The sequence below is a fragment of the Sitophilus oryzae genome, unplaced genomic scaffold (genome assembly GCF_002938485.1).
Source record: "Sitophilus oryzae breed Bouriz unplaced genomic scaffold, Soryzae_2.0 scaffold_111_pilon_pilon, whole genome shotgun sequence".
NCBI lineage: Eukaryota > Metazoa > Arthropoda > Insecta > Coleoptera > Curculionidae > Sitophilus > Sitophilus oryzae.
Genome location: NW_022145749.1, coordinates 8,254,095 through 8,279,711, shown reverse-complemented (window position 1 = coordinate 8,279,711; position 25,617 = coordinate 8,254,095). Strand labels below are relative to the sequence as shown.

The 25,617-nt window shown below is 34.0% G+C and overlaps 1 protein-coding gene across 16 annotated transcripts in view; it reads left to right on the top strand.

Annotated features, from left to right (window-relative positions):
• Window positions 1-25,617, top strand: part of LOC115885251 (inter-alpha-trypsin inhibitor heavy chain H6-like) — a 99,254-nt gene that overhangs the window by 7,206 nt on the left and 66,431 nt on the right. For 15 of the 16 annotated variants that reach the window (XM_030904114.1, XM_030904107.1, XM_030904099.1 and 12 more), the window contains exons 2-7: window positions 1,017-1,314; window positions 1,438-1,641; window positions 5,630-5,893; window positions 17,935-18,043; window positions 21,716-21,915; window positions 23,418-23,651. In XM_030904114.1, coding sequence (XP_030759974.1) covers window positions 1,030-1,314; window positions 1,438-1,641; window positions 5,630-5,893; window positions 17,935-18,043; window positions 21,716-21,915; window positions 23,418-23,651 — 1,296 coding nt within the window. In that variant the 5' untranslated portion in view covers window positions 1,017-1,029. Of the gene's footprint in view, window positions 1-1,016; window positions 1,315-1,437; window positions 1,642-3,888; window positions 4,315-5,629; window positions 5,894-17,934; window positions 18,044-21,715; window positions 21,916-23,417; window positions 23,652-25,617 lie in introns of those variants that run through there. The other variant, XM_030904197.1, reaches the window with a different exon arrangement.

Below are 25,617 nucleotides of genomic sequence, written 5' to 3'. Positions count from 1 at the left end.
AAATCTTTTCTCTTCTGGGCGATGTATCCACGATATGCCATCGGATCCAAATATATTGAATTTGCTTTCATCTGAAAACGGGACCTTTTTCCAGTCATTCATCGACCAATGCAAATATTTTTTTGCAAAGGTAAGTAGGACCTTCTGGTTCTTCTTACTAATGAGTCGTTTTTTGGCTGCTTTTCTGCTAAATAATCCTGCTTCCCTTAGTCTTCTTTGGATGGTCTTCATATTTTACTACTGAAAGAGCCATATGCATTATATGTAATATAATACTACACATTTCTGCGAAACGGTTAAGTTAAAAATATAGGAACACTGAACACTTTAGATACAAAAAATGTTCGTTTTTTAATTCTGCATCTAAAATAAAAATAATATACAGGATGTTATATTTAAAAAAAATAGATATAGCATTATAAATATAGCAATGTTGACCAGGTCATAAAAAATCCCATCACGGATTTATCCTTGGTGTTTTTTACTTCGGGTTTTTACCACTTTTCGACATCTACATCTACATCGGCACATCTACTGTCTCTCACCAAAGATCTACTAAATAAGAAATAGCACGACAACACTGCATATTCCTTTAAATAAAAATAGTGTATTATGCAGAATTTTATGCTGAATACAATTCCGTACAAAAAATGGTGTTTGTAATATGCTAATGTTTATCTGTGTCGTCTCTACTGAAGTAACGACTTGCTCTAGAAAGTTGCTTTTTTTACTAAAAGATAGCTAATTGGCTCTTCTAAAAACTGTCGTCGCCGGATTTTTTGTTTTTCATTTAATTAAAAAAAAAAATAAAAAGTATTTTTTTTTCCTGATGTCGCGTCGTCGCGGATGCGCCAGGCTTCAACTAGTTAAAAATAAAATCACAATTTCATCATCACTTTTTGTGTGTACCTTTATAAACTATGTAACATCTGTATATTTTTTTTATATCTTCGACAACAACGACGATATTAGAGTTCTTTGAACTAATGGACTACCCTGTATATATTACATTATAGTAACATAACAAACATGGAAATGGAAAATAAAGCACGCCACGAAGATGACGAATGGGAGATGTTGGACCATCCGCCGAAGCTGCTTTCAACCCGTATAGTTACAAACGTGGCCAATCGTTACGCCCAAACGCTAATTTCCAGCCGAATGCAGAATGTTAGCTCCAAGGCCCAAGAAGCAACATTTTCCATTGTCACGCCCGATCAAGCGTTTATTTCTGGATTTACTTTGGAAATTAATGGAAAATCGTACGAGTCGGTTGTTAAAGAGAAGGAGGAAGCTAAAAAAACTTACGACTTGGTAATATTAACTGCCTAATCAAAATGCAAAATATCAATAATAAAAAAGTTTTTCCTCTTGTAAAGACAATCTTGGAACATACTGTATAGTTTAATAATCTAGTAATCTCTTTGATACTTCTAGGAAGTGTTTAGAGGCAGAGGAGCAGCTCATGTTGCTACAAGTGCCAGAGATTCAAATCGATTTACAGTATCTGTTAATATTGATCCTCAAAGTAAAGCCGCCTTTCATTTAAGATATGAAGAATTGTTAGTAAGGAAAAACGACAAATACGAAATTGTACTAAACATGAATCCTGGACAGTATGTGGAAGATTTTGAAGTTGTGGTAAGTAAAGTATATAGGAGGTACTACAAAAAAACGCAGCAGTTTTCTGCGTTTTCTGCCTTTATTGATAAGAGCCTTTGCACACCGGCAAAACCCGTACCGGCGCTGGTGACCTGCAGCTTTTCATACGTTCCAGTAATTGTATTAAATTATATTGTATCTGCCGGCCTATGCTGCCGGGTCGAATAATATACCGGATCGGATATAAAGCTATAACTTATCATACAGTCTCAAGACTTGACAAAAGCCAATATCTGAGACGGTTTTATATCCCCGATATCACTATTACCAAAGTTCATGGTACGAATGGTCTCGGCGCACTCAGTGATTAGGTGTTTCCCCATTTTCCACACAGAATCTGCATTCGCCGTTGTTTCTTCACATCAGTCTACTGAGGTGTTCGTTGAGGAGACCTGTGAGTGTCCTGTTAAAAACCCCGTGACAATCCGAAGGTTGTTCTTTCTTAAATCTAGGAAACTCTTTGGTTTTTCTAGGTCGTAAGTTCTGAAAAATTTCTTCAAGTGTCTTCTTCGGGACCGTTAGAAGATTTCCATGTTCTCGATTTTTAAGTTGATTCCACTTGGGAAGCAGAACGGTTCTGGTCCAGTTGACTGATGTGTTCGCTCTTTTTCTAGCTAGATCGTTTGCTTTTTCATTGCCTTCTATCCCTTGATGAGCTGGCACCCAGAGTAGGACTTTATTATCTTTGCCTAATTTATCTAGCTTCTCTAACCATTTTTTACCAACTTCGAATTGATGGTTACTGAGTTGTTCGCGTTTAATGCTGCTTGACTATCAGATTGGATGGTAACTTCTTGTTTCCGGTAGTTACCATCTGAGATATGTTGTATGCATCTTTTGATACCGTATATTTTTGCCTGAAGAATGCTGGGGTAGGTGACCAATAGTTCGGAATATTTAGTTTTCGGATCAAATATTCATATCCTTGTTCCTTGTTCCTGCTTTGGTTTTGAAAGCATAAGCACACTCATACGTTATAGTATGGTCGTTTATCTGCTGAGCGAACGTTTCTCTATTCCAATCCTTTTTATTATTGTGCAATACTACAATGAGGTGTTTTTTAAAGTTGTACATTCTTGGTATGTCATCCACTGGGAGTTGGAGGACTGGAATTTTCCTTTTGGGGATGTTCCAAGCTTCAGAGCTGATAATTCTCCCAGTACTGTTTCCGTCAATGGACATTCTAATCATTGTCGCATTGGAATAACTACCGATGACAATAAGTAGTGGTGTTAGGTCTAGAATGACCTCCATTGCTGCTGTTGGCTTGGTGATGTTGGTTTGGCGCCAATAGTGTTTAAGCTATTCAATCTGTCTCTTTGTTCCCGTTCTCCCCTACTGTTTTCGTCAATGACCATTCTAATCATTGTCGCACTGGAATATCTACCGATGACAATAAGCTGTGGTGTTAGGTCTATAATGACCTCCATTGTTGCTATTGGGCATCTTCATGGCTCCTGTAATTCTGAGGCATTCCAGTCTCTACAGGTTACACAGACTTTGCCTTGCTGTACGTTGCTCTAGTTTTGTATACCAAGAAACTGCTTCAGAAGTAATCATGGATCTTATTATCATGGTATACAGCCAGCGCAAAATGTTAGTGACGCAGCCCTATCTATTCTGTCTGTTGGTTTGATGTAGATCCGACATAATACACTAAACATAATTGAATATTTTAATATGCTATGAATAGTGATGGAAAATTCGCTCGAGTTATCGCTCGAGTTACTACATTCGCAGGAAAAAAAGTGCGTTGGGGATGGCTGTCGTGTATACACGACATCAACTCAATGCTTTCTTATGGACATTACAGAAACTCGCCCTGGACTTACGGCAATTTTTTTTCGGGGAAGCCTCCGTCCCGAAAGGGCCAGACGGACTTCGGTTTTAGCCAATGACCTCTAAATAAAGTAGACCCGGCATTTCATTCATAAAAAGAAAAAGATTAGAATCAGACATTCGTTTCTTGTTCTATGCGAGTGGGAACAAGACGGGCTGATCGCAGTCATGAAGAATTCCCGAGAGAATGGCAACGCTGTTCAGAGATCTTGAGAATGTGTGCCAGTGGCGTAGTTACTTTGATTGTAATATATAATTTAATATTATATTCTCGTAAATATGATTTTTGGATACGATATATTGTTGTGCTAGATGGCTCTTCAAATTTTGAAAATGACTACTTCTATACTCCAATCACTTCTATACGAAATTAAGCAAGAGTCGCACCATTGTCTTATTGTTTCTGAATAAAATCACTAAAAATAATACCACAAAACACTAAAATATCTGGAAATCACCTCATAAAACATTTCGAAAAACCACACATTGGCAACGCCGTAAAGCAATTTATGAACGAATTCGAACTGGATGTTTTGTTGGCTGCCTGAATTTAGGAGTAAAGATAGTAAAATTCGTACGTTTTCAGTATCAGCTGGCGTTGCGACGTTGTCGATTGTTTTATGTTAAATTTCTTAAAATCTAAAAATTATAATTACAGAAGATTTAAATAACGGCTAATGCTGATTGGGAGTACATAGTTCGTGATAGTAGGCTACCTTTAATTATTATCGGTTTAAAGTATTCTACGACGTAATCTATATTTGGAATTCCTGGTTTACAATGTGGGTTAGCTATCCCCGTACGTATACGTAGGTAAGATTTCCTTTTAAATGCGGTCGAAGTGGAAATTTAGCATACATGCAATTTTCTAAGGCAATGATGGATTTCGCCAAAATGAGTCGCCAGGTCTAATTTATTTCGATGTCATTGGTTTTAGCCACAACATGACATTTTCGCATATACATATCAAATATATACGGATTATCGCCTATCCCTACAATGTGTTGGAGTTGAAGCCGAGAATGAATGTTTGTGGTTTGTGAAGCTGAGTTAGAGGCAACTAGATAATCGGTCCATGTATATTTCACAGAAGTTCGTCTGTTAGGCAGATACTGGCGCAACAGCGCAACTCCAAATTCCGAATATCGATTAGCCCTTACTCTGAGGATTAGCCAAGTTGGCCGGAGCCGTACGAATCAACAGCTGGTGCTAACTCTAGTCTCTTATTGGTCTGGTTGGCGGATCGATAATTCAAAATCCAGGCTTGCGCACTACGCTTGAGCACAGCTAACTGGGCGACTTATGCAAATTCCTTCAGAATATTTATATTTCCAATTCACCGGCTTGGCTTCACAGAATGCAGTTTGGAGTCGATATATTTATATTAATATATATAATATGCATTTTCGCCATCGCGTCGCCCATCTCTCAAAAATCTAATATCTATACCGGGTGCGTCTCAAAAGTGGCTCACCCCCTATAACTTTTTTATTTTTTCAGATAAAAAAACGAGATTTGGTATGTTAGCATATGACTTAAATTAGGATTGACTGACGTATTTCGTTGTTTTCGGTCACTTCCTGTTTCACCGGAAATTACTACAACTTTTGATTTTTAAATTGCAAAAGGAGCCTTGGGATTGTCTAACGTTTTTAGTGTCTCATCCGATTAAAAGATACCCAAATCATACTTTTAATCATATCTCAATTTTTTCAAATGGAACGAGGGTGACTCATTAGCATATTTGGAAAGAGTATTTTTTTACGAATAATTTGATACCACACACTTGGTAGTTAGACTCAAATTGTCGTTATGAACCACTTGTTACAATTTCAAATAAACCATATTTGAAAATGCCAGTAGATGATATGTCATTCTATTCAGAGTGTCATTTTCTATCGAATAAAATAAAAAAAAATCCTAGAATGCCATTTAAAAATCAAAAGTTGTAGTCATTTCCGGTGAAATAAGAATTGCAGAAAACAATTGAATACGTCAATAAATCCTAATTTATGCCATATACTAACATACCAAATTTCGTTTTTTTAACTGAAAAAATAAAAAAGTTATTGGGGTGAGCCACTTTTGAGAAGCACCCGGTATGTTACTATATTTCTGATCATTGCAGGTTAACATAAATGAATCACGGCCTATGAAGTTTGTGAAAGTGCCCTATTTGAGATCGGGTAATGAAGTTGTAAAGGATAGCCCCGATCTAGACCCAGAAGCTGGCGTGACGTCTGTCAATGAAAATGGCAGCGCCATCAACTTTAAGCCTAGTATTTCCAAACAGAAATCTTTATCACGAAGCTTGCACGGTAAAGAAGGAAATGGACTCGTTGGCCAATTTGTGGTACAGTATGATGTGGTCCGAGATCCACAAGGTGGAGAGGTAATTCCAATAAATCATTTATATTTAAATTGATGCGTATTTATATACGGAGCAAATTACCGATCGAAAAACTTTAGCGATCTATTTGTTTGGGCTTTCCTTCAACTTATTGAAAATTTACGTGTTTTGACTGTTATTTTTACTGTTTCTCAATACATCTATAGGGTGATTCACGGCGATGGCACGTTAGACAATTATGGAGAACCGGTGATTTTTACATAAAGGCGCCTGCTCCATCTTTCTAAAATATTTTCAGCGTTACAGTGTTGCCGCATCATTCGAAAAGTGGTAGCATCTTTCTTATTTTAAATGGAACACCCAGTATATTATTAAATTTTGGGAAACTACTTTCATATCTCAATTTTTTTTTATTATACTAACCTACCTATCTCTAATAGCTTTTAAGATAAAAAATAAAACGTGTAAAATTGACAAAAACATGATCGTCAATAAGCATTGGTAAAATCGTAAACTAAACATTTTCAAAGTTGAAATTTCCGTTATAAGTTAACGGAGGAAAATGCATGTTTTTAAATAATGGTTTTAAAAAATAGTTCATATAATTACAAATTGAACAAAAAAAATCGTTGATATCGGTTAAGAAATGCCTCTAATATAAAATAATTAAATATTGTTAATTTAAATGGCCGGGCAAACGCTCTCTACCGCGCCTTGCCGCTGTGACGTCACCCGCCGTTCTTCTGGTTGAGTGGAGCCAGACGCGTGTTTATTTTACACAGTTTGCTTTTAAACGCTGTTGAATCCGAGTCAAAATTTTAGTTATTTGTGTTAATTAATACATAATTAGTAATTAGTGATATTTTTAAATAGTAATGGATGAGTGAAAACAGAAAAAAATGGTCCAAGGCCATGAGAAGAGATGCAAAGAAAAACGTTAAATTATCCTCTATTTTTACGATTTATTGTTGTGAAGATCATTTTGATGTAAGTTCATATATTTATGTATATTGTCTTACATAGGTATATGAAATTTGAATGTACAGGGTTTTTCATTATATTTTGACACCCACATACAGCCTTAACTGCAAGTTTTAGAAGAAAACATTAAATAAAAAAGTTGCATGGTTTTTCATATACTCTCTTTTAAAATTAATTCTAGTTATACAGGGTGTCTCAAAAAAGGTGGTCCAGAAAATTGTAGGTATTTTACGCTTTTCAACTGTCAATATTTCGTAAACATTTGAAGATAGGTATAGGATATTATACATGAAATATATCTAGAGTATCTAGAAATTTCCGAAGAATCCAAAAATATATAGGGTGTTTCACTTAAAAAAGTAACTTAATTTTGGCGTTGTTTTTTAATTTTGCTTATGGGACACCTTGTATAATATTTTCATTACTGATAAACAATTTATTTCCTATAATTTCGTAAAAAAAACAATCTTTAAAAATAACAAGGGTAAGGGGGAGTCAATATATAAAAAAAAATCTTTTTCACGCTATGCTCTGGAGTTATTTTTCCACGTACTAAACAAATATTTTTGTCTCTTTTTACTTCTACATAACCTACACCATTATCTCCATATGTCTCCCTGCCTGATCTGAAAAATAAGTTTATAACATTAATTTATAACTATATAAAAATTCGTGACAGTATAGGTACCTACTTATACTTAAATATGCCTCAGTACTACAAAGAATAAATGTTACATACCTCTCTGTTTTTTTCCTCATAATTCAGCACCAATAAATTGGGAATTTGTATTTATAAAAGCAGCCAACATAAAAGCATCGACTTTTGGCAAGTTATCTGATTGTGCGTTTACAAACCCGGAATCTGTCATTATTTAAAAAATTCTCAGAACACACAACACATACAAATAATAACTGCACAAAAAAGCATAAAAAGCTCCTTCAATCAATGCTAAAAGCAACAAAAATGTCTTAGTACGCCACCTAAATACGTACATAAACGGAACACGTCTGGCTGCTGCTGGCGATCGCGTGTCGACGAGAACGGCGGGTGACGTCAGACCAATAGAATATCGTTTCAATTCGCGAGGCGTCGTTTGCGTTATCTATAGTATTTTAATGGCCCGTTTTATAAAATTGTGGTACTGCTTTCAAGAAAAAAGTTTTTTTTTGCATTTATGCATATTTATTCTAATAAATTGAACAGTTTCTGGCGAAAAATAAAATATATGCATCTTCCTCATTGGATATTACACAGAGAGAGCGAGCAAAAATATATATTTTCGTTTGTTATAAAGTTACTCAAATCTTTATTATTTTAAATTCAATCCTATGAATATTATTCAAAAATTCAAAAGACTAAATAAAATTGCTTTTCAACGCTATAACATGTTCCTATACTTAAACCTGCCGGTTTCTTAAATAGAGCTATTTAAAAATTAATAATTCTATTATTATAGTTTCATTTTAAAAATTTCATTACCATGACAATTTTAGAAATTTAGCACGTATTGATACTTAATAAAGTTTGAATATTTGTCATGGAAACGATTTTCTTTACACGAAACAATTATTATAATAGAATTATTATCTTTTAAATAGCTTTAGTGAAGAAACCAGAAGGTTTGGGTATAGGAACATGATATATCGTTGAAAAGCAATTTTATTTGGGTTTTGATTTTTTAAATAATATTCATTTTCTGACCTCCCTGTTTGATATCCAATCAGTTGATTTAGATAGATTGGATATGCCGACTTTCCTTAACTTATAAACGAAATTTCAGCTTTTAATATGCAGAATTTATGATTTAACCAATGCTTATTCACGATCATGTTTTTGTCAATTTTACACATGTTTTACTTTTTATCTCGAAAACTATCAGGGATACGTATAGGTTAGTATAATATAAAAATTATGAGATATCAAAGTATGTAGTTTTCAAAAATGTAATAATATACCGCGTGTTACATTTAAAATAACAATGTAGAATGTAGAATGTTTAGGAGGGGATTAATCACCGCGACCTTATAGATCTATTGTGTGTTCCCCTTTCTTGAGTTATAACGAGTTATAACTCATCATACAGTCTCAGGGCTTTAAGAAAAGCCAGTATCTGAGACGGCTCCACAGAGGCCAGCTCTCCATCCTCGACATCAGACGTACCAAGGTTCATGGCACGAATGGTCGTCGTCTCGGCGCACTCAGTGATAAAGTGTTCTGGTGTTTCCCCATTTTCCCCACAAAATCTGCATTCGCCGTTGTTTCTCAGTTTCAGCCTACTGAGGTGTTCGTTGAGGAGACAGTGTCCTGTTAGAAACCCCGTGACAATCCGAAGAATGTTTTTACTTAAATCAAGGAAAACCTTTGATTTTTCTTGGTCATAAGTTCTGAGGAACTTTTCGAGTGTCTTAGACCGTTGGAGGACACCCAGTCCAAGTTACGGATGGAGTCTTCCAGATTCTTCAGTTCCGCTTTCAGTTGGTTCCCGTTTGGAAAACAGAACGGTTCTGGTCCTGTTAGTGGAGTGTTCGCTCCTTTTCTAGCTAGATCATTTGCTTGTTCATTGCCTTCTATCCCTTGATGAGCAGGCACCCAGAGTAGGAGGACTTTATTTTCTTTGCCTAATTTGTTGAGCTTCTCTAGGCATTCTTTGACCAACTTCGAATTGATGGTTACTGAGTTGATCGCGTTAAGTGCTGCCTGACTATCGGATAGGATGGCAATTTCCTGTTTTCGATAGTTCCTATCTAAGATAAATTTACGCATCTTTCGATAGCGCAAATTTCTGCCTGAAGGATACTGGGGTAGGTGCCCATTGGTTCGGAGTATTCAGTTTTCGGCCCAAATACTCCTATCCCTGTCCCTGCTTTGGTTTTGGAAGCATCAGTATACCACGTGATGGTATGGTCTTTTATATGCTGAGTAAGCGTTTCTTTCTTCCAATCCTTTTTATTACTCAATACTACAGTGAGGTCTTTCTCAAAGTTGTAAATTCTTGGTATGTCATCCACTGGGAGTTGGAGAAATGGAATTTTCTTTTTGAGGGTGTCCCAATTTTGTTAAAATAACAAAGATGTTACCACTTTTAGTATGAAGCAGCAACACTGTAATGCTGAAAATAATTTAGACAGATGGAGCAGGTGACTTTATGCAAAAATCACCGGTTCTCCATATAAGTTTAACGTGCCATGTACCGTGTGCCGAATCACCCTGTATAGTGTTTAACGTAGAAAAAGAATACTTATAATATAATCACGAATTATTTACATTCCTGTGTTCAAAACAAGGTTAGAATTGAACGCAATCGGTGAAGTAACTTTTAGTCAATACAGAATCTCAATTTTGGGTATCCTTTAACTATTATTTATCGAATATCAGAAATGTATACCTAATTAAAAACTAGAATTGACCTTGTGATACGCCTGGCAGACGTGTTTGTTAAAAATTGAGATTGAGATATACTGTGATTTTGTTTCAGATCTTTGGAAGAAAATAACTCTGTAGAGCTACGCCAATTCGATAATTTTTTTGAGGCAGTCATTATCATGTCATTATAAGCTTTTATTTAACTTGCTTTGTATGTAACTGTCTATGTATGTTTGTTCGGGGCAAATCATGTAAGCTAAATTAGAACCACTTCCTTTCATTGTAGGAAATTGAAATTTGGCATGTAGGTTCAGTCCCGATGACAATACATTTTTTTGCAAGGTATGACCCGAATTTTTGACAGCTGTCAAAATGGCGGCCAAAATGAAGGCATTTTTGATTTTTTAAAATTCTATTTATGAATGGATCAGGCTGAAATTATCTATCTAGGTATATTGTGGGTATATACCAAGGTAAATATACATATGAAAAAAAAATATGGGCGGCCATCTTGAAAAAATGACAATTTAATGACATACATAAAGTCAACCGATTTTGATAAAAATCGAAATATAGGATGGCCATGGGCTAAAATGAAATAAAAAAAAAATTGAGCTGTCAAATTTGACAGTTGTCAAAAAAAATTCAAAGTTGTTCGTTTTTGACAAAAATCGATATATTGGATGTCCCATCTACCCCATAGTCGGTTTTCATTTTATTTGTCTCACATTTGAACTGTCAAATTTGATAGCTGTCGTTTTTTTTAAGTTCTCCTTTTATAATGAAAATCGATATATATATTATTGGATGCCCACAGAAAGTTATTTAAGAAAAAAATTGAGTTTAAGTGTGTGGCACTGAAAAACCAGCATAACTAAAAACTAAAAAATAAATTTTAAGAAAAAAAAAACTGTTTTAAAAACAAGCTTTTATTTAAATACACTAAAAAGAAAAAAAAACTTTTTCTTTAAAACTTTTTTTATGAACTTATAACGTCATTACACAATTTTATATTATATAAAAGCTTGTCGCGAGATTTCTCTACATCGATAAACAACTAAATTAACTAAAACCTGTGTCTACCCTGTCTCATTTTGAAAGTTTGTGTTATGATACCAGGAATTACAAGATAAAGTTGTACCAGATTTTTATAAGTGCAACTGTACAGGGTGTCCCACTAAGAATAGCTCTCGGCTGTATCTCGGAAAGTATTAGCCGTAGAGCCTACGGAAAAAAATATTTATAACTAAAAGGGCTATGAGAAATTGCTGGAAATTATTTTCACGTTTGTAAAATGGCCGCTGGAGGGCGCAACTGCTATGGAAAATAAGAAAATAGATTTTTTACAGAATTTTGCCTAGATAATGAGTACTATAAATAATAGCTTCATAATCTTCAGTAAATTTTGGATTTTTTTTATTAGAACCATTTTCCCCTATCTGATAAAACAAAGTGGTGGGGGAAGGTTAGATCTATCTTTATTTAAATGTTAATAACTCCGGACTGGATGATCAGAATCCAACAATCGAGGACTCGTTTAAAAGAGCGTTTCTTACTCTATATTATACCATAAAAATAATAATAATAAGGTTTTGAACGTAGACGCTAGGGGGCACTTTCTTACAATTTAACAAACATAGCGCGTTTTTTCAAAAAAATTAAATACAGTCAGCGAAAATCGCATCTTGATATCTTCTTTCAAACCGAAGATATTAACAAAATTATAGTAAATACCAAAAAATAAGCCCTTAATTACCTTATTTTTACAACACGGTATCAGTAGCCCTCTTGATTATGCCCATTTTAACAAAAAAAAAATAAGATAAAAATAGTTAGTTTATTTTAATATCAATAAAATACCAGAATACCATAATACCAGATGTATTAATATCTAATAATTAAGATACTAATAACAGTGAACAAGAAACGATGATTCAGTGAAGTCATGGTAGGCTTTGGAAACAAGTTGCTTTTGACGTAATAGTATAAACGTCAAATTGTTATTAGATCAACATTTTGATAGTCTTTTATCTTTTGATTGCTTTTTCAAAATGCCAACAACTTCAACTACTATAATAAAGGCATTTTGAAAAAGCAATTAAAAGATAAAAAATGCTGCTAAGACTATCAAAATGTTGATCTAATAACAATCTGACGTTTATACTATTATGTCAAAAGCAACTTTTTTCCAAAGCCTACCGTGACTTCACTGAATCATCGTTTCTTGTTCACTGTTATTAGTATCTTAATTATTAGATATTAATACATCTGGTATTATGGTATTCTGGTATTTTGTTGATATTAAAATAAACTAACTGATTATATCTTATTTTTATGTTAAAATGGGCATAATCTAAAAGGCTACTGATACCGTGTTATAAAAAAAAGATAGTTAAGTGCAAATTTTTTCGTATTTATTATATTTTTGCTAATATCTTCGGATTGAAAAAATATATCAAGATGCGGTTTTCACTGACTTCTTAAACTTTATTTCTCTTTACAATCAGCTGAAATTACATATACCATTGTATTTAATTTTTTTGTGAAATCCCGCATTGTTTGTTAAATTGCAAGACAGCGCCCTCTAGCGTCTACTGTTAAAGGCATATTATTATTGTTTATATGGTTTTATATAGAGTACGAAACGCTCTTTTAAACCAGCCCTCACTTGTTAGATTCCGGTCATCCAGTCCGGAGTTATTACTGACTTAAATAAAAACAGATCTAACCTTTTCCCGGTACTTTATTTTAGCAGATATCTTCAATGGTTCTGACAAAAAAAGTCCGAAATTTTCTTAAGATTATGAAGCTATTATTCATAGTAGCCCTTATATAATTTCTCATGGCCTCTTGAATTATAAATATGCTTTCCTCAGGTTCATACGCGCCAATACTTTCTACGTTCGATACAGCTGCGATCTGGTGAGTGGACACCCAAGTACAAGGCAAATCTCGCGACATAAAATCTTATGGTAAAAGTCCGGTTGTTGTGAATGCACGTTATAAGTTGATAAAATAGTTTTAAAAGAAAAAAATTTCTTTTTAGTATTGAAAATACTTCTGGCCGCGTTTATATGGGACCCATCTTTGAAAAACGACATGCCAGAGGCAACATGAGGTTCAAAAGCTGCCTAATCAACTTGTCAATACGTAAGTCGATCACGCAAAGGCCGTTCGAGGGCCGAACTCGAGGTTCTTTCCTTGGTGTGTGTGGGCCAACTATTTTATGGATATGGATGTTTAGTCTGGGAAAGCCGATATTATTATAAAAATGCGTCAAGGCATGGGTTGTTAGGTACAGTTGGGCTATTTTAATGTAACTCTTTCCGTAGAGAATCAAGAGGCAAATTATACGTGAAAGAGCGGAATAACATAAATAATAAATTTAGACTAATGCAATATTTTTCTTGGCGCGTAAGATAATGCGCACAATCGATGCATTAAAGGGAATAATTAATTAAATCATTAAGTTCCAAAACATATAATAACTCGGGTCTCATCGGATCTGCTGATACATTTTGATAAAATCCTTGTATATTATTATAAACAAGAATAAAATTTAGGCTATTAGGACCTATATTTTTTTTTATATGATTATTATTTTTTTAATTAACAACTTAGGACAAAGAAAAAGCTTGCATGGTTTCCGACCATAACAGGCGTAAAAACAAATGAATCCAAGGCGGTGCCAAATATTTTTTATCGGGATAAGTTTTTATCGTTTGAATATTGTTGTAAATAATTATCATTTAATTAGTGCTAACTTACCAAAGTTCACATTGTCGACACCATTCTTGACATCTTCGCAATAATCCACCCAGTAAAAAGCGATCTCTCAGCTTGCTCAAGGTCTTGTTTACCCCAAGATGGGCTCCAGTTTTACCACCGTGAATTTCTTCCAATACCTGGGTAACTTTCTTCCTTGGTACCAGTAACTGAGTTGTTACTGTGCTGCCACAACTGCCCTTTTCCCACATGTGCGCTTTAACAATCCATTCTCAATAACCAGTGAATTCCACTGGCCCAGAGGCTTTGAAAACGAGCCCTCTGTCCGCAATATCCCGCCACGGTGGTCTCTCGCCGTTACCTTCCTTCGAGCCGTTAGTATTGCCCCGATGTCTGGATCTTCCATTTGGTCTTTCCTCAATTGTGTCGTCGTCCACTTTTCATCGGTTCCAAGCTTAAAACTCCCTTATCATAACAGTACCTTCGCGTTGTTCCGTTTTACAGCAGTGCATAAATCGGTTTGACAGGGTCTTCTGGATAAACCGTTCAACAAAATCGGCCAACGGATCTTTGAGATATTAATCAAAAAGGCCTATTAGAAAACACATTGACATCTTTAAAATTATACATTTCCGGACACATGTTTATATGAACTTTTACCTTAAAAACACTCTAAGTTCATCATTGTCCTGAAGTTTAGGCCAGATACTTAATTAACACCCTGTATTTAAAAATGGCTGGCTAGTGATTTAGTAAGCTATGTTTTATTTTAATGGGAAAAAATACATTTTCATAAAAAATAAACAAAAACCCATAATACAAATACTATACACCAATTAATTAATTAATTTTAAATGTATCTAAATAGGCACTTTAATAATTGAAAAATGAAAAATGAACAGGAGCACTTCTTAAAATCACTTCATAGAGTATACAAAATATGCTAAAAATAATAATTCCAATAAAAAACATAAATGGCACATTAAAATCTGCATTATCTGAAATCAAACTATAGCTAAACGGGTAATACAATAATAGAGACAAGACGCCGACATCTATAACGCGATGAGCAGTTTTAATAATTATTCCGAGTTATTATTACATACTTATTATTTTACAATTTATTGTAATGATAGTTTATGGCATTCCTTCAAATAAATTTTGATGTAAGTATTGTTAATATAGTCATATTAATGATTATAGCCTGCTTCACAAAAATCCGTTCTTCCACTGTTGATTTTCAAAATAAATAATCAAGAGTGTTTTATCAGAACTATTAAATGATTAAGTCAGTAGCGTAACTCCAAATGTGAGTTCCCCACATGTTTTTTTTTCTTGGTGCCCTTATATTAAAATAAAAACGACACTAAAAACATCGGGTATCGCTTTTATGTACGTATATCCAAGTCATTTAAAATATATAAAAACAAAAAACTTATAGACTAGAAAAAATAATAACTAGAACTAGAAAAAATAATAATAAAGAACATAAAAATAAAACATTAAAAATAAATCAACACAATATTTTTGGAAATTGTAGGGGACGCTGTTCACATATATATGTATTTAGTAAACAAAATCACGAGGCCCCATTGCGGGTGCTGCAGGGCCTACGCTACGCTACTGGATTAAGTAGAAATAGTTAATATTTAGAAACTTCGTAAGTGTTATATTTTAGTATAATTATGGATTTAATAATTAAATAATTATCTTAAGTTTAAATTGTGGTAAACTTGAGTTTCAATCATTTATATTTAAAATCTTAGGAAAAGGCAATATAGATTTTAGGCAGGAGAACTCAAGGGAAGGACTGTGTAATTAGTAATTAAGACTTTACAAGTTTTTTACTTGCCATTTTTCTTGTCGTTCACGTTGCACGTTGACTCTTCGTTGTGTCACACACAATCTGAATTTCGGATATGATGCAGAGCTGATAATATTAAATAGGCTTAATGGGGGAACTGATAATATTAAATAGCAAATATATCAATTGCAAGGTATTCAAAAGAAATATTTTGTTAACTTTGCAAACATTTAAAGCATGCAATAATTAAAAAAACTGTGAAAAATTGACGTGAGATTACTTTATAATTCTTGGAAGTCTTGGATCATAAAGATTTGAATTATTGTGGGTCTGTTTTGTTTAAGAAATAATAATTATAAAATAATAATTTCAAAAACTCAACTATCAAAATATAATGGTAGCAAATTTTCATGCATAGGTATAATGTTCTATTTCTCTTGGTCAGTCCATCCATTGGCAGCGGCGGCTGCTTCAAACTGACGGTGGTACATTGTCCATGTCGTTTGTCCATCGTAGGTCGGGGGCCTTAAGGTTCGCTGTTCCTTGAACGCCAGGTGTCTTTACCGCTACTCATATTATGGGCACCTATGTATATTTGTGGTTGTGACGGTTTTCCAGATCAGAGTACAGATGAAAAGAAGTTACAAACTAAATTATCCTGGAACTATATTTTAATTTATTTTTATCTACAGTAATTATTACTTATTTTTTGTACGGCAGATTGCTCTTCAAGTTCGAATATTGGTTAAACACTAGAAATACCTAGGTAATAGCCCAAAATATGTAAAAGGGGAGTGAGTTTAGGTTAGATTAGAATTAGGTTTTAGTTGGTTTTGCATTAATAAAAAAATATAGGCCTAATCTATACTTAACCCTAAACTGACATTTTTGCATATTTCGGGCTCCTACGTGAGTAACCTTACGTTTAACCAATATTCGAACTTTTACGACAACATAATACCATTCTGATTGGTTTAATCTGGCTCCATAATGAAACTGTGGGTTCCAGGTGCTATTGCAAATTAATGCCATTAATTCTATGTATATACATACCTCACATTTCTATAGTGTAGTGACCGTGATCGTGACCATTCATGAATCCGCACACGTCCATCTTCATCATTAATATTTTTTTTAATAAATTGTTCATTTTTATAAAAAGCCATCACGATAAAATAAAATATCAAAATTATTTAACGTTGTTCCAACGGTTCAATTTCTTCACTATACGTATCTCGAATATACCCTACTGGCAAACAAAACCTTAGGTCGGCGTTTACATGTATAGGAGTGAATCGCTTAATTTATTTTGTTTCACTCTGAGAGCCAAAATACGAAATACAACACAACATAATCTACTTTAATCTGACGCTAGATCCATGCGCTTGGGAAAATACTTGCCTTCTGTCTTTATTCAGTACATCTTATTTTACGTTTCGTACACACGAAAATCGGGCCTTACCTACCCCCTGGCGGTTGTTTCTAGATTTTTCTAAAGAATTCTATAATTTTCTTTACTTTCTGGCGAATGCGCCAGGTTCCTCAGAGCACGCCCCGACTTTTTAGCAGTATGCAGTTATGCAACCAGTAATACACCTTGACATTATTGTTTATATCACATTTATATGGTTTATATAGAGTACGAAACGCTCTTTTCAACGAGCCCTCACTTGTTAGATTCCGGTCATCCAGTCAGAGTTATTAAATATTTAAATAAAACAAGATCTAACCTTCCCCACCACTTTATTTTAGCAGATAGGGAAAAAATGGTTCTAACAAAAAAAAGTCCGAAATTTTCTTAAGATTATGAAGCTATTATTCATAGTAGCCCTTATCTAAGCAGAATTTTAGCGGCCACTTCACAAACTTGAAAAATAGATTGCCAGAATACTCATGGCACGAATGGCCTCAAATTGCTTTCCAAACAAGGTTTAGTTCTTTCATATTTCTATTGAGCTCTTCCAAATGACGTCACAGGTTAATATAAAATGTAAAAAACAGATGATTGCCGACCACCGCCGACTTTTGTGTCTGGTATTTTCAATACGCCTATGATGGTTGCGCATGTTGCAAAATCTGTGAATTTTTCTTTTTAGTGTATTTAAATAAAAGCTTGTTTTTAAAAAAGTTTTTTTTCTTAAAATTTATTTTTCAAATTTCTTCGAACTGTAAATGGTGTCGCGTAATTTAATTTCTAATTTGTTTCAGATATTAGTCGATGAAAGTGGATATTTTATACACTTTTTTGCTCCAGAAAATTTACCACCATTGCACAAACAAGTTATTTTTATCTTAGATGTCAGTGGCAGCATGGGTGGTAAGTTTTTAACATAGTATCTATTTTACCTATAACCAAATACTATACCTGTAGTAAAAATTATAATTTTTACATATATGAAGTAAAGATTTGTAGTAAACATGCATGAGTTATTTTGGATATTTAAAATAATTTTACATTTTGTTTATATTATCTACAGTATGTCCCCGGATTGTCTTTACGAGAGGATTTTTTTTATTAATAACAGAAAAATGCATTCTTTATAAGCAAAACTTTTTATCAAGAATACATTTTTCTTAAAAAGTTAATAATAAAAAAGTTTTTACTCTTGTAAATCCGGGGACATACTGTATCTTATAAAAAATGTCTATACCTATGAGGTGGATTCATTTCTCCAAAAAAATCCTATATGGGTATTTCGCCACTGCACTGCACTGTATGTTATAGCCATAGTACAAAGAAATTAGTAGTATCCTTGTTTATATATTAAATCACGGGTAGTATTAAGAAAAATGTCTCTTTTTAAAATAAGAAATATACTTGCTTTCTGCTCCGTATCTTTTTTGACATGTGTTTATTAGAAAAGGAAATAAATAAGAAAAAAACATAGAACGAGGTTTTCCAATATTTTAAAACAAGAGCTTCTTTGCCAGTTATAAAAAGAGATAGCTGTAGATTATTGAAAGGATAATTTGTAAGAAAATGTTTTTAATGTGATAAAACCTACAAACCGTGTATAGGATCCCACAAGCAATACTACTTCTGCATCTAAAAAAATGCCAATTCTCGCAACACAATTCCTCCGCTATAAAAAGTTGTGAAATCTCGTGTAAAACCAAGTCAGTTTATTTTATTTAGTCTGCCTTTAAGCACCTATTCAACAATTTTGTTTTAAGTTGTTAGTATCAATATTAGTCATCTTTATTTCTATAATAATTATAATGACTTGGTAATTGCACGATATATGATATTCTATAGTAATTAAAAAACTTTATTCTTAAGTGCACCGTTTAGATTTACTTAGTAATCGAAATAGTAGATTATTCTTTTTTATAATTATGGTGCCGTGCATTGCAATTGCCAAGTCATTATAATAATTATAGAAATAAATCAGACCGCTGTAGTAAAATATAACAATATAACAACTGAACCAGCAAACATACAAAAAGGTGTCCGACAGGGTTGCATTTTATCACCAATGTTATTTAATCTATACTCCGAACGTATTTGTAACACTTAACAACAGATATGCTGATGATACCGCGCTACCACAAGCGGTACTAGCAGATAGTCCAGAAGCCTTCCAACGCTTGATAAATCAACTCACTGCAGTCGGAGATCGTTACGGCCTTAAAATAAATACCACTAAAAGAAAAATAGTTATAATATCAAAAACCCCAGAGGCGCCCATAGATATTAGTATATATGGAAAACAAATAGAAGTGGTAGAAAAATTAAAATATTTGGGGACCTGGATTTGCAACAACCTAGATCCAGAAACAGAAATTAGATCCAGAATCGAGCAAGCAAGAGCCACTTTTAACCTGATGCGGCCATTACTGTGTAATGCCACCCTAAGTCTGAGCCTTAGATACCGGTTTGTGAAGTGCTATATACACTCGGTTTTGTTGTATGGCTGTGAATCGTGGACTCTAAAGGTTAACATCATTAACAGAATAGAAGCCCTTGAGATGTGGATTCTTCGTAGACTTCTCAAAATACCTTGGACGGCACATGTCACAAACGAAGAGGTGCTGATGCGAGCCCAATGCGAAAGAGAATTAGTGCACATTGCCAAGACAAGCCAAGACACGTAAGACAGTCTATCTGGGTCCTATAATGCGTGGAAGTAGATGAGCTGTTAAAATTGAGAATGGAGGGAAAAATTGAGGGCAAGCGGGGTATAGGTAGGAAGAAGCATTCATGGTTGAAAAACATCAGAGATTGGACGGGTATGGATGTACACTCGTTATTTCGAGCTGCCCAAGATCGTCAGATGTTCGCCGAGATTGTTGCCAATAGGGAATGTAATTCCGCAAATCCCTCTGAGATTCCGCGGGATCAAAGTTGCGAGATTTACCGTGCGGGATCCGCGGGATCAACACATTACTACTGGGTAACCGAATCGATCTCGATTAAGATCAAACCGCTTCGTTCCGGGCCGATGGATGCGTCGACGCTCGGAACCCGGGGGATTCCCCTTACGGCTTGGCCATTAAAAATAAGTGAAACAAACAGGCTAGTTGTTAGATTTCTTTCTGGCGTATGTGCGTAAGTGAAGAAAAGCGTTTAACTAGTACTTGTGGACAATTTCGTCAAATAAATTGCCGGACATATTTATTGGAACAAGCAAAATTTTAGGGTAAATTTGAAGTTGAATATCTCTTAAACTAAAAAAGATTTTGGGATGCGGTTTGGACCATGTTTTAGATGAATCTATTGTGATTAAGATGCTGATGTGGTTTTCGAAAATATATTTAGCGAATTCTTGTATACAGGGTGTTTTATAAGAGTGTGAAAATTTGATCAAGAATCTTTTTTACCGCAAATTTACAATTTTTAAAAAATCGAAATTTTTACCAAGTACGACGAATCTGTATTGAAATTAGAAAAAAATAATGGATCGGTTTTTTATTTTTTTTTGTTTTAAGGAAAATACGAGGTTTTTTCGAAAAATATGCATTTTTAGTCATACGTATGGCCCTAAATGGTACAAAAAGCTTTGTACATAATGCATATGCCAAAAAATTATTGATATAGAGTGTATCTAACAGCAGATAACTAACACAAGTTAAAAAAAAACTTCAATCAGAATAATATTTTTATTTATAAAATAAGTAGATAAATTATAATAAATTTTAAGTTTATTTAATATTAAATATATTTTTTGAACACCCTGTATACATCGGTGTCAAAATTTCTGTACAGCTAGTTTAAGATACACGCTATATCAATATATAATGCCTTTTGTAGCATTTAGGACTATTGTTTACAGTGCCGCAATTTTGCGGATCCGCGGGATTGATTGCTTTAATCCGGCGGGTTTGCGGGATTGATATTTTGGTGCGGGATTGCATTCCCTAGTTGCCAACCTTCAATGAACAATGAAGACGGCACTCTGAAAAGATAGAAATAAAGATGACTAATATTGATACTAACAATTTATAACAAAATTGTTGAATAGGTGCTTAAAGAGAGACTAAATAAATTACACTGACTTGGTTTTACATGAGATCTCACAACTTTTTATAGCGGAGGAATTGTGTTGCGAGACTTGGCATTGTTTTACATTCTATCTTTTTGATGGGATTATGTTTTAAAAATTTTATGATATAAAATATGCAACATAGCATAGCATCACCCATAGGTGCTCCCAGAAACACAGTAATTTTCGGTAATCCGACCTGCTCTGAAGATTCTTTAGAACCTCGCATCCCGAATATGTCCCGAATGACGGATCCCAACTGAAGCGATCTACATGCTGCCAACAATCTGCCGAATTGTATTTGACTGGCGGAAATTATTTGGCAAAGTGGTACTACTTTTTTCTCTATACTATGACATAATATTTAACTATAATAATAACTTCCGGGTTAATTACACAGAAAATAAGTACTCTCATCTTTTGTACATGAAAACCTACCTTTTTTGGATACAAAGGACCTTAAAAATATAATATACACTAACATGTGACCATTTATTATTTTTTAGGAAGAAAAATTACACAACTTAAAGAAGCGATGAACAGTATTTTAGGCGAACTCAAGCCAGAAGATACGTTCAGTATTGTTGAGTTTAATTCCGATGTTTTAGTTTGGAATGTACATACCGTAGAAGTGACTTATAAGGAGCAATCAAGAGAAAATATCTTTCAGCCAATAAGGAATCCTCCTTTACCAGAAATTCAAAGGGTAAGTTAAAATTATATTTAAAATTGGCTACGCTACCTTGACGCGACCTATATCCCGCATTTTTGTATGTATATACAGGGTGACGCGCCTCATTCTCCTCGGTTGATTATACGAAAACGAAAAGATCTAGAAACAAAATATTTTATGGGTATATGTGGGAAGGCAATGTGTATAATTTAAAATTATTTTGAAATGTACAGGGTTTGACAGAACTAACATCCATACCAAAGTTATATTTTTTCTTATGGAACACCCGGTATTTTATTTCATTTTTGGATTCTTGTATATAAAATAAGGCATTTATTGTAAGGGTTTAATATGTTTAAAAGCTTTAGTTTTTGAGATATTTAAAGATATTTAAATATGCATGCTATAATAAAAAAGTTTGTCAACACCCTGTACATTATTTTTCAGAGTTAATTCTTGTGCTAACTTTCAAGCCAGAGAAATAGACTTCATTAAAAAAATTGATTGCTTCCTTAAATGTATACAGGGGTATCAAAAATTTCTGGTCTATTTTAAATATTAAGAAAAAAATAAAAACTTCGTTATTTCAAATGCAACACTATGTATTTTTTTAAATAAGTCGAAGCAGATTTAAATGCTCTTTCAAACTACATTAGGGTTTCCTATACCTATCTGGCTCAGAATTTGAATAAAAATCAATTTTTCAATAAAATTGTAATCAAGATGGCTGGTGTCGCTATGGCAATTTTCTAGTGACACTTAGCAGCTATTTTCAAAATCGGCATTAGTTTATGGACTTTATTTAAATTTATAACAGGTTACTTTTATTTAATTTTAAATTTAATTTTTAATACCCCTGTATACATTTAAGGGAGCAATATTCTTTTTAGTAAAGTCAGCAGAAGAATTAACTCTGAAAAGCAATGTACAGGGTGTTGACAAAGTTTTTTATTATAGCATGCATATTTAAATATCTTTAAATATCTCAAAAACCAAAGCATTTAAACATATTAAACCCTTATAATAAATGCCTTATTTTATGTCCAAGAATCCAAAAATGAAATAAAATACGTGGTGTTCCATAAGAAAAAAAATATAACTTGAGTATGGATCTTAGTTCTGACACACCCTGTACATTTCAAAATAATTTTAAATTATGCACATTGCCTCTTTACATATACTTAGAAAAAAAATTGTTTCTACATCTTTCCGTGTTCGTATAATCAACCGAGGCGAATGAGGTGCGCCACCCTGTATATCGCACTTTTTCAACAAATGGTGGATGACCAACAGATCTCTAGAATCGAATGGTGGAAAAATTCACCAGGGCAGAAACAGACTAAAAGTTTGTAGTAGAACATTCGCTAAAATTCACGACAGATATGATAAGCAAAGACACAAAGACAGTCAAAGCTGTAGTGGGTCTACTGGCAACTGGGCATTGTGGCTGAATAGGCTCACAGTGAGGGAGGGGGCCTATGAAATAACTAACCAAATGGAATAAAGGTACTAAACTTGTTTTATTAACTTTTTAGGATAATATCTTACCACCTGCTTTCAAAGCTACAGAAGAAAATATCAATAACGCTAAGCGCATTATAGGGCAATTAGAAGCTATGGGTGGGACCGATATTCAAACTGCCCTAAAACTAGGTCTTCAAATTATAGCTAAAAGTGATAAAAATGACAGCCAACAGCCTATCATTGTGTTCCTGACTGATGGTGAACCTACAGTGGGACAAACTGATACCAACATTATCACTTCAAAGGTACAAATTAATATATTATATTTATTAGTTAATTATTATTAAGCTTCATTCAGTACCTCACAATTAGTGGAATAAATTAGTGGTTTCAATTAGCATAGGAGTTTGTTCCTTTAATTTCAATGTAAGCATTCAGAACGTCTTAATTAGTGGTAGTCATTTTCAATTAGTAGAAAAAGTTGACAAATTTTTGACTTTTCCACTAATTATACTTCAAAATATGCGAGGAATGTCATTTTGACCTTTGAGTATCAGCCCTTAAGAGAAATTGTGGTTACAAATCAAAAGTTTATTGTTTTATAAGCTAAATATTTCGCTTTCTCTAAGGACACGACTGACTACGACAAGCTGTTGCTAAGATATTCTATTAATTTTAATTGTGTTTTTTAGACATTGTGAATGATCGTAAACTAAAAAGTATAAAGCGTAATTGAAACCACTAATTTATTCCATTAATTGCGAGGATCTGAATGAAGCTTTAAACTTTAAGCTTCATTCAGAACCCCCCAATTAGTGGAATAAATTAGTGGTTTTAATTAACGTAGAAGTTTGTTCCTGTAAATTATATGTAAGCATTCAGAACGTCAAAATTTGTGGTAGGGATTTTTAATTAGTGGAAAAAGTTAACAAACTTTTAACTTTCCCACTAATTATACTTCAAAATTTACGACAAATGTTATTTTGGCCTTTGATTATCATCCGTCAAGACAAAATTTGGTTAGACATCAAAAGTTCATTGTTTTATAAGCCAAATATTAGGCTTTCTCTATGGATACAACTGACTACTAGAAGCTGTTGCTATAGATATTCTATTAATTTTAATTGTGTTTTTTAAACATTGCAAATCATCGTAAAGTAAAAAGTATAAAGTGTAATTGAAACCACTAATTTATTCCACTAATTGCGAGGATCTAATGAAGCAAACATAAATTTAAAAAAAACGATTTCTCCTTTTTTTCGAGCACCACTTCCATTCACCGTTAGAATTTTTTTTTAGAATTTAGAATGAGTGGGAGGGGGGTTAATCACTTCGACCTTACAGATCCATTGTGTCCCCCTTTCTTGAATCATAACTCATCATACAGTCCCAGGGCTTTGACAAAAGCCAGTATCTGGGACGGTTTTATAGAGGGTAGTTCTCCATCTCCAATATCAGTCGTACCAAAATTCATGGCACGAATGGTTGTCGTCTCGGCGCACTCAGTGATGAGGTGTACTGGTGTTTCACCATCTTCCCCACAGAATCTGCATTCGCCGTTTCTTCTTAGTTTCAATCTACTGAGGTGTTCATTGATGAGACAGTGTCCTGTTAAAACCCGTGACAATCCGAAGATTGTTCTTACTCAGACCCAGAAGATCTGTGATTTTTCTTGATCATAAGCCCTCAGAAACTTCTTCGAGTGTGTCCTAGACCATTGCAAGATTTCCATTCCAGGTTGCGGATGGAATCTTCCAAGTTCTTGAGTTCCGCCTTGAGTTGGTTACCACTTGGAAGCTGGTATCAGAACGGTTCTGGTCCAGTTGAGTGGAGTGTTCCGCTCCTTTCCTAGCTAGATTATTTGCTTTTTTCATTGCCTTCTATCCCTTGGTGAGCAGGCACCCAGTGTAGGAGGACTTTGTTTTCTTTGCCTAATTTATTCAGCTTCTCTAAGCATTCTTTGACCAATTTCGAATCGATTGATACTGAGTTGATCGCCTTTAACGCTGCTTGACTATCAGATAAGATGGCTATTTCTTGTGTCCGATAGTTCCTATCTAAGATAAGTTGTACGCATCTCTCGATAGCGTAGATTTCTGCCTGTAGGATACTAGGGCCCATTGGTTCGGAGTAATTAGCTCTCGGCCCAAACACTCCGATCCCTGTTCCCGTATTGGATTTGGAAGCATCAGTATACCAAGTTATGGTATGGTCTTTTAACTGATGGGCAAGCGTTTCGCTCTTCCAATCCTTCTTATTGCTCAATACTAC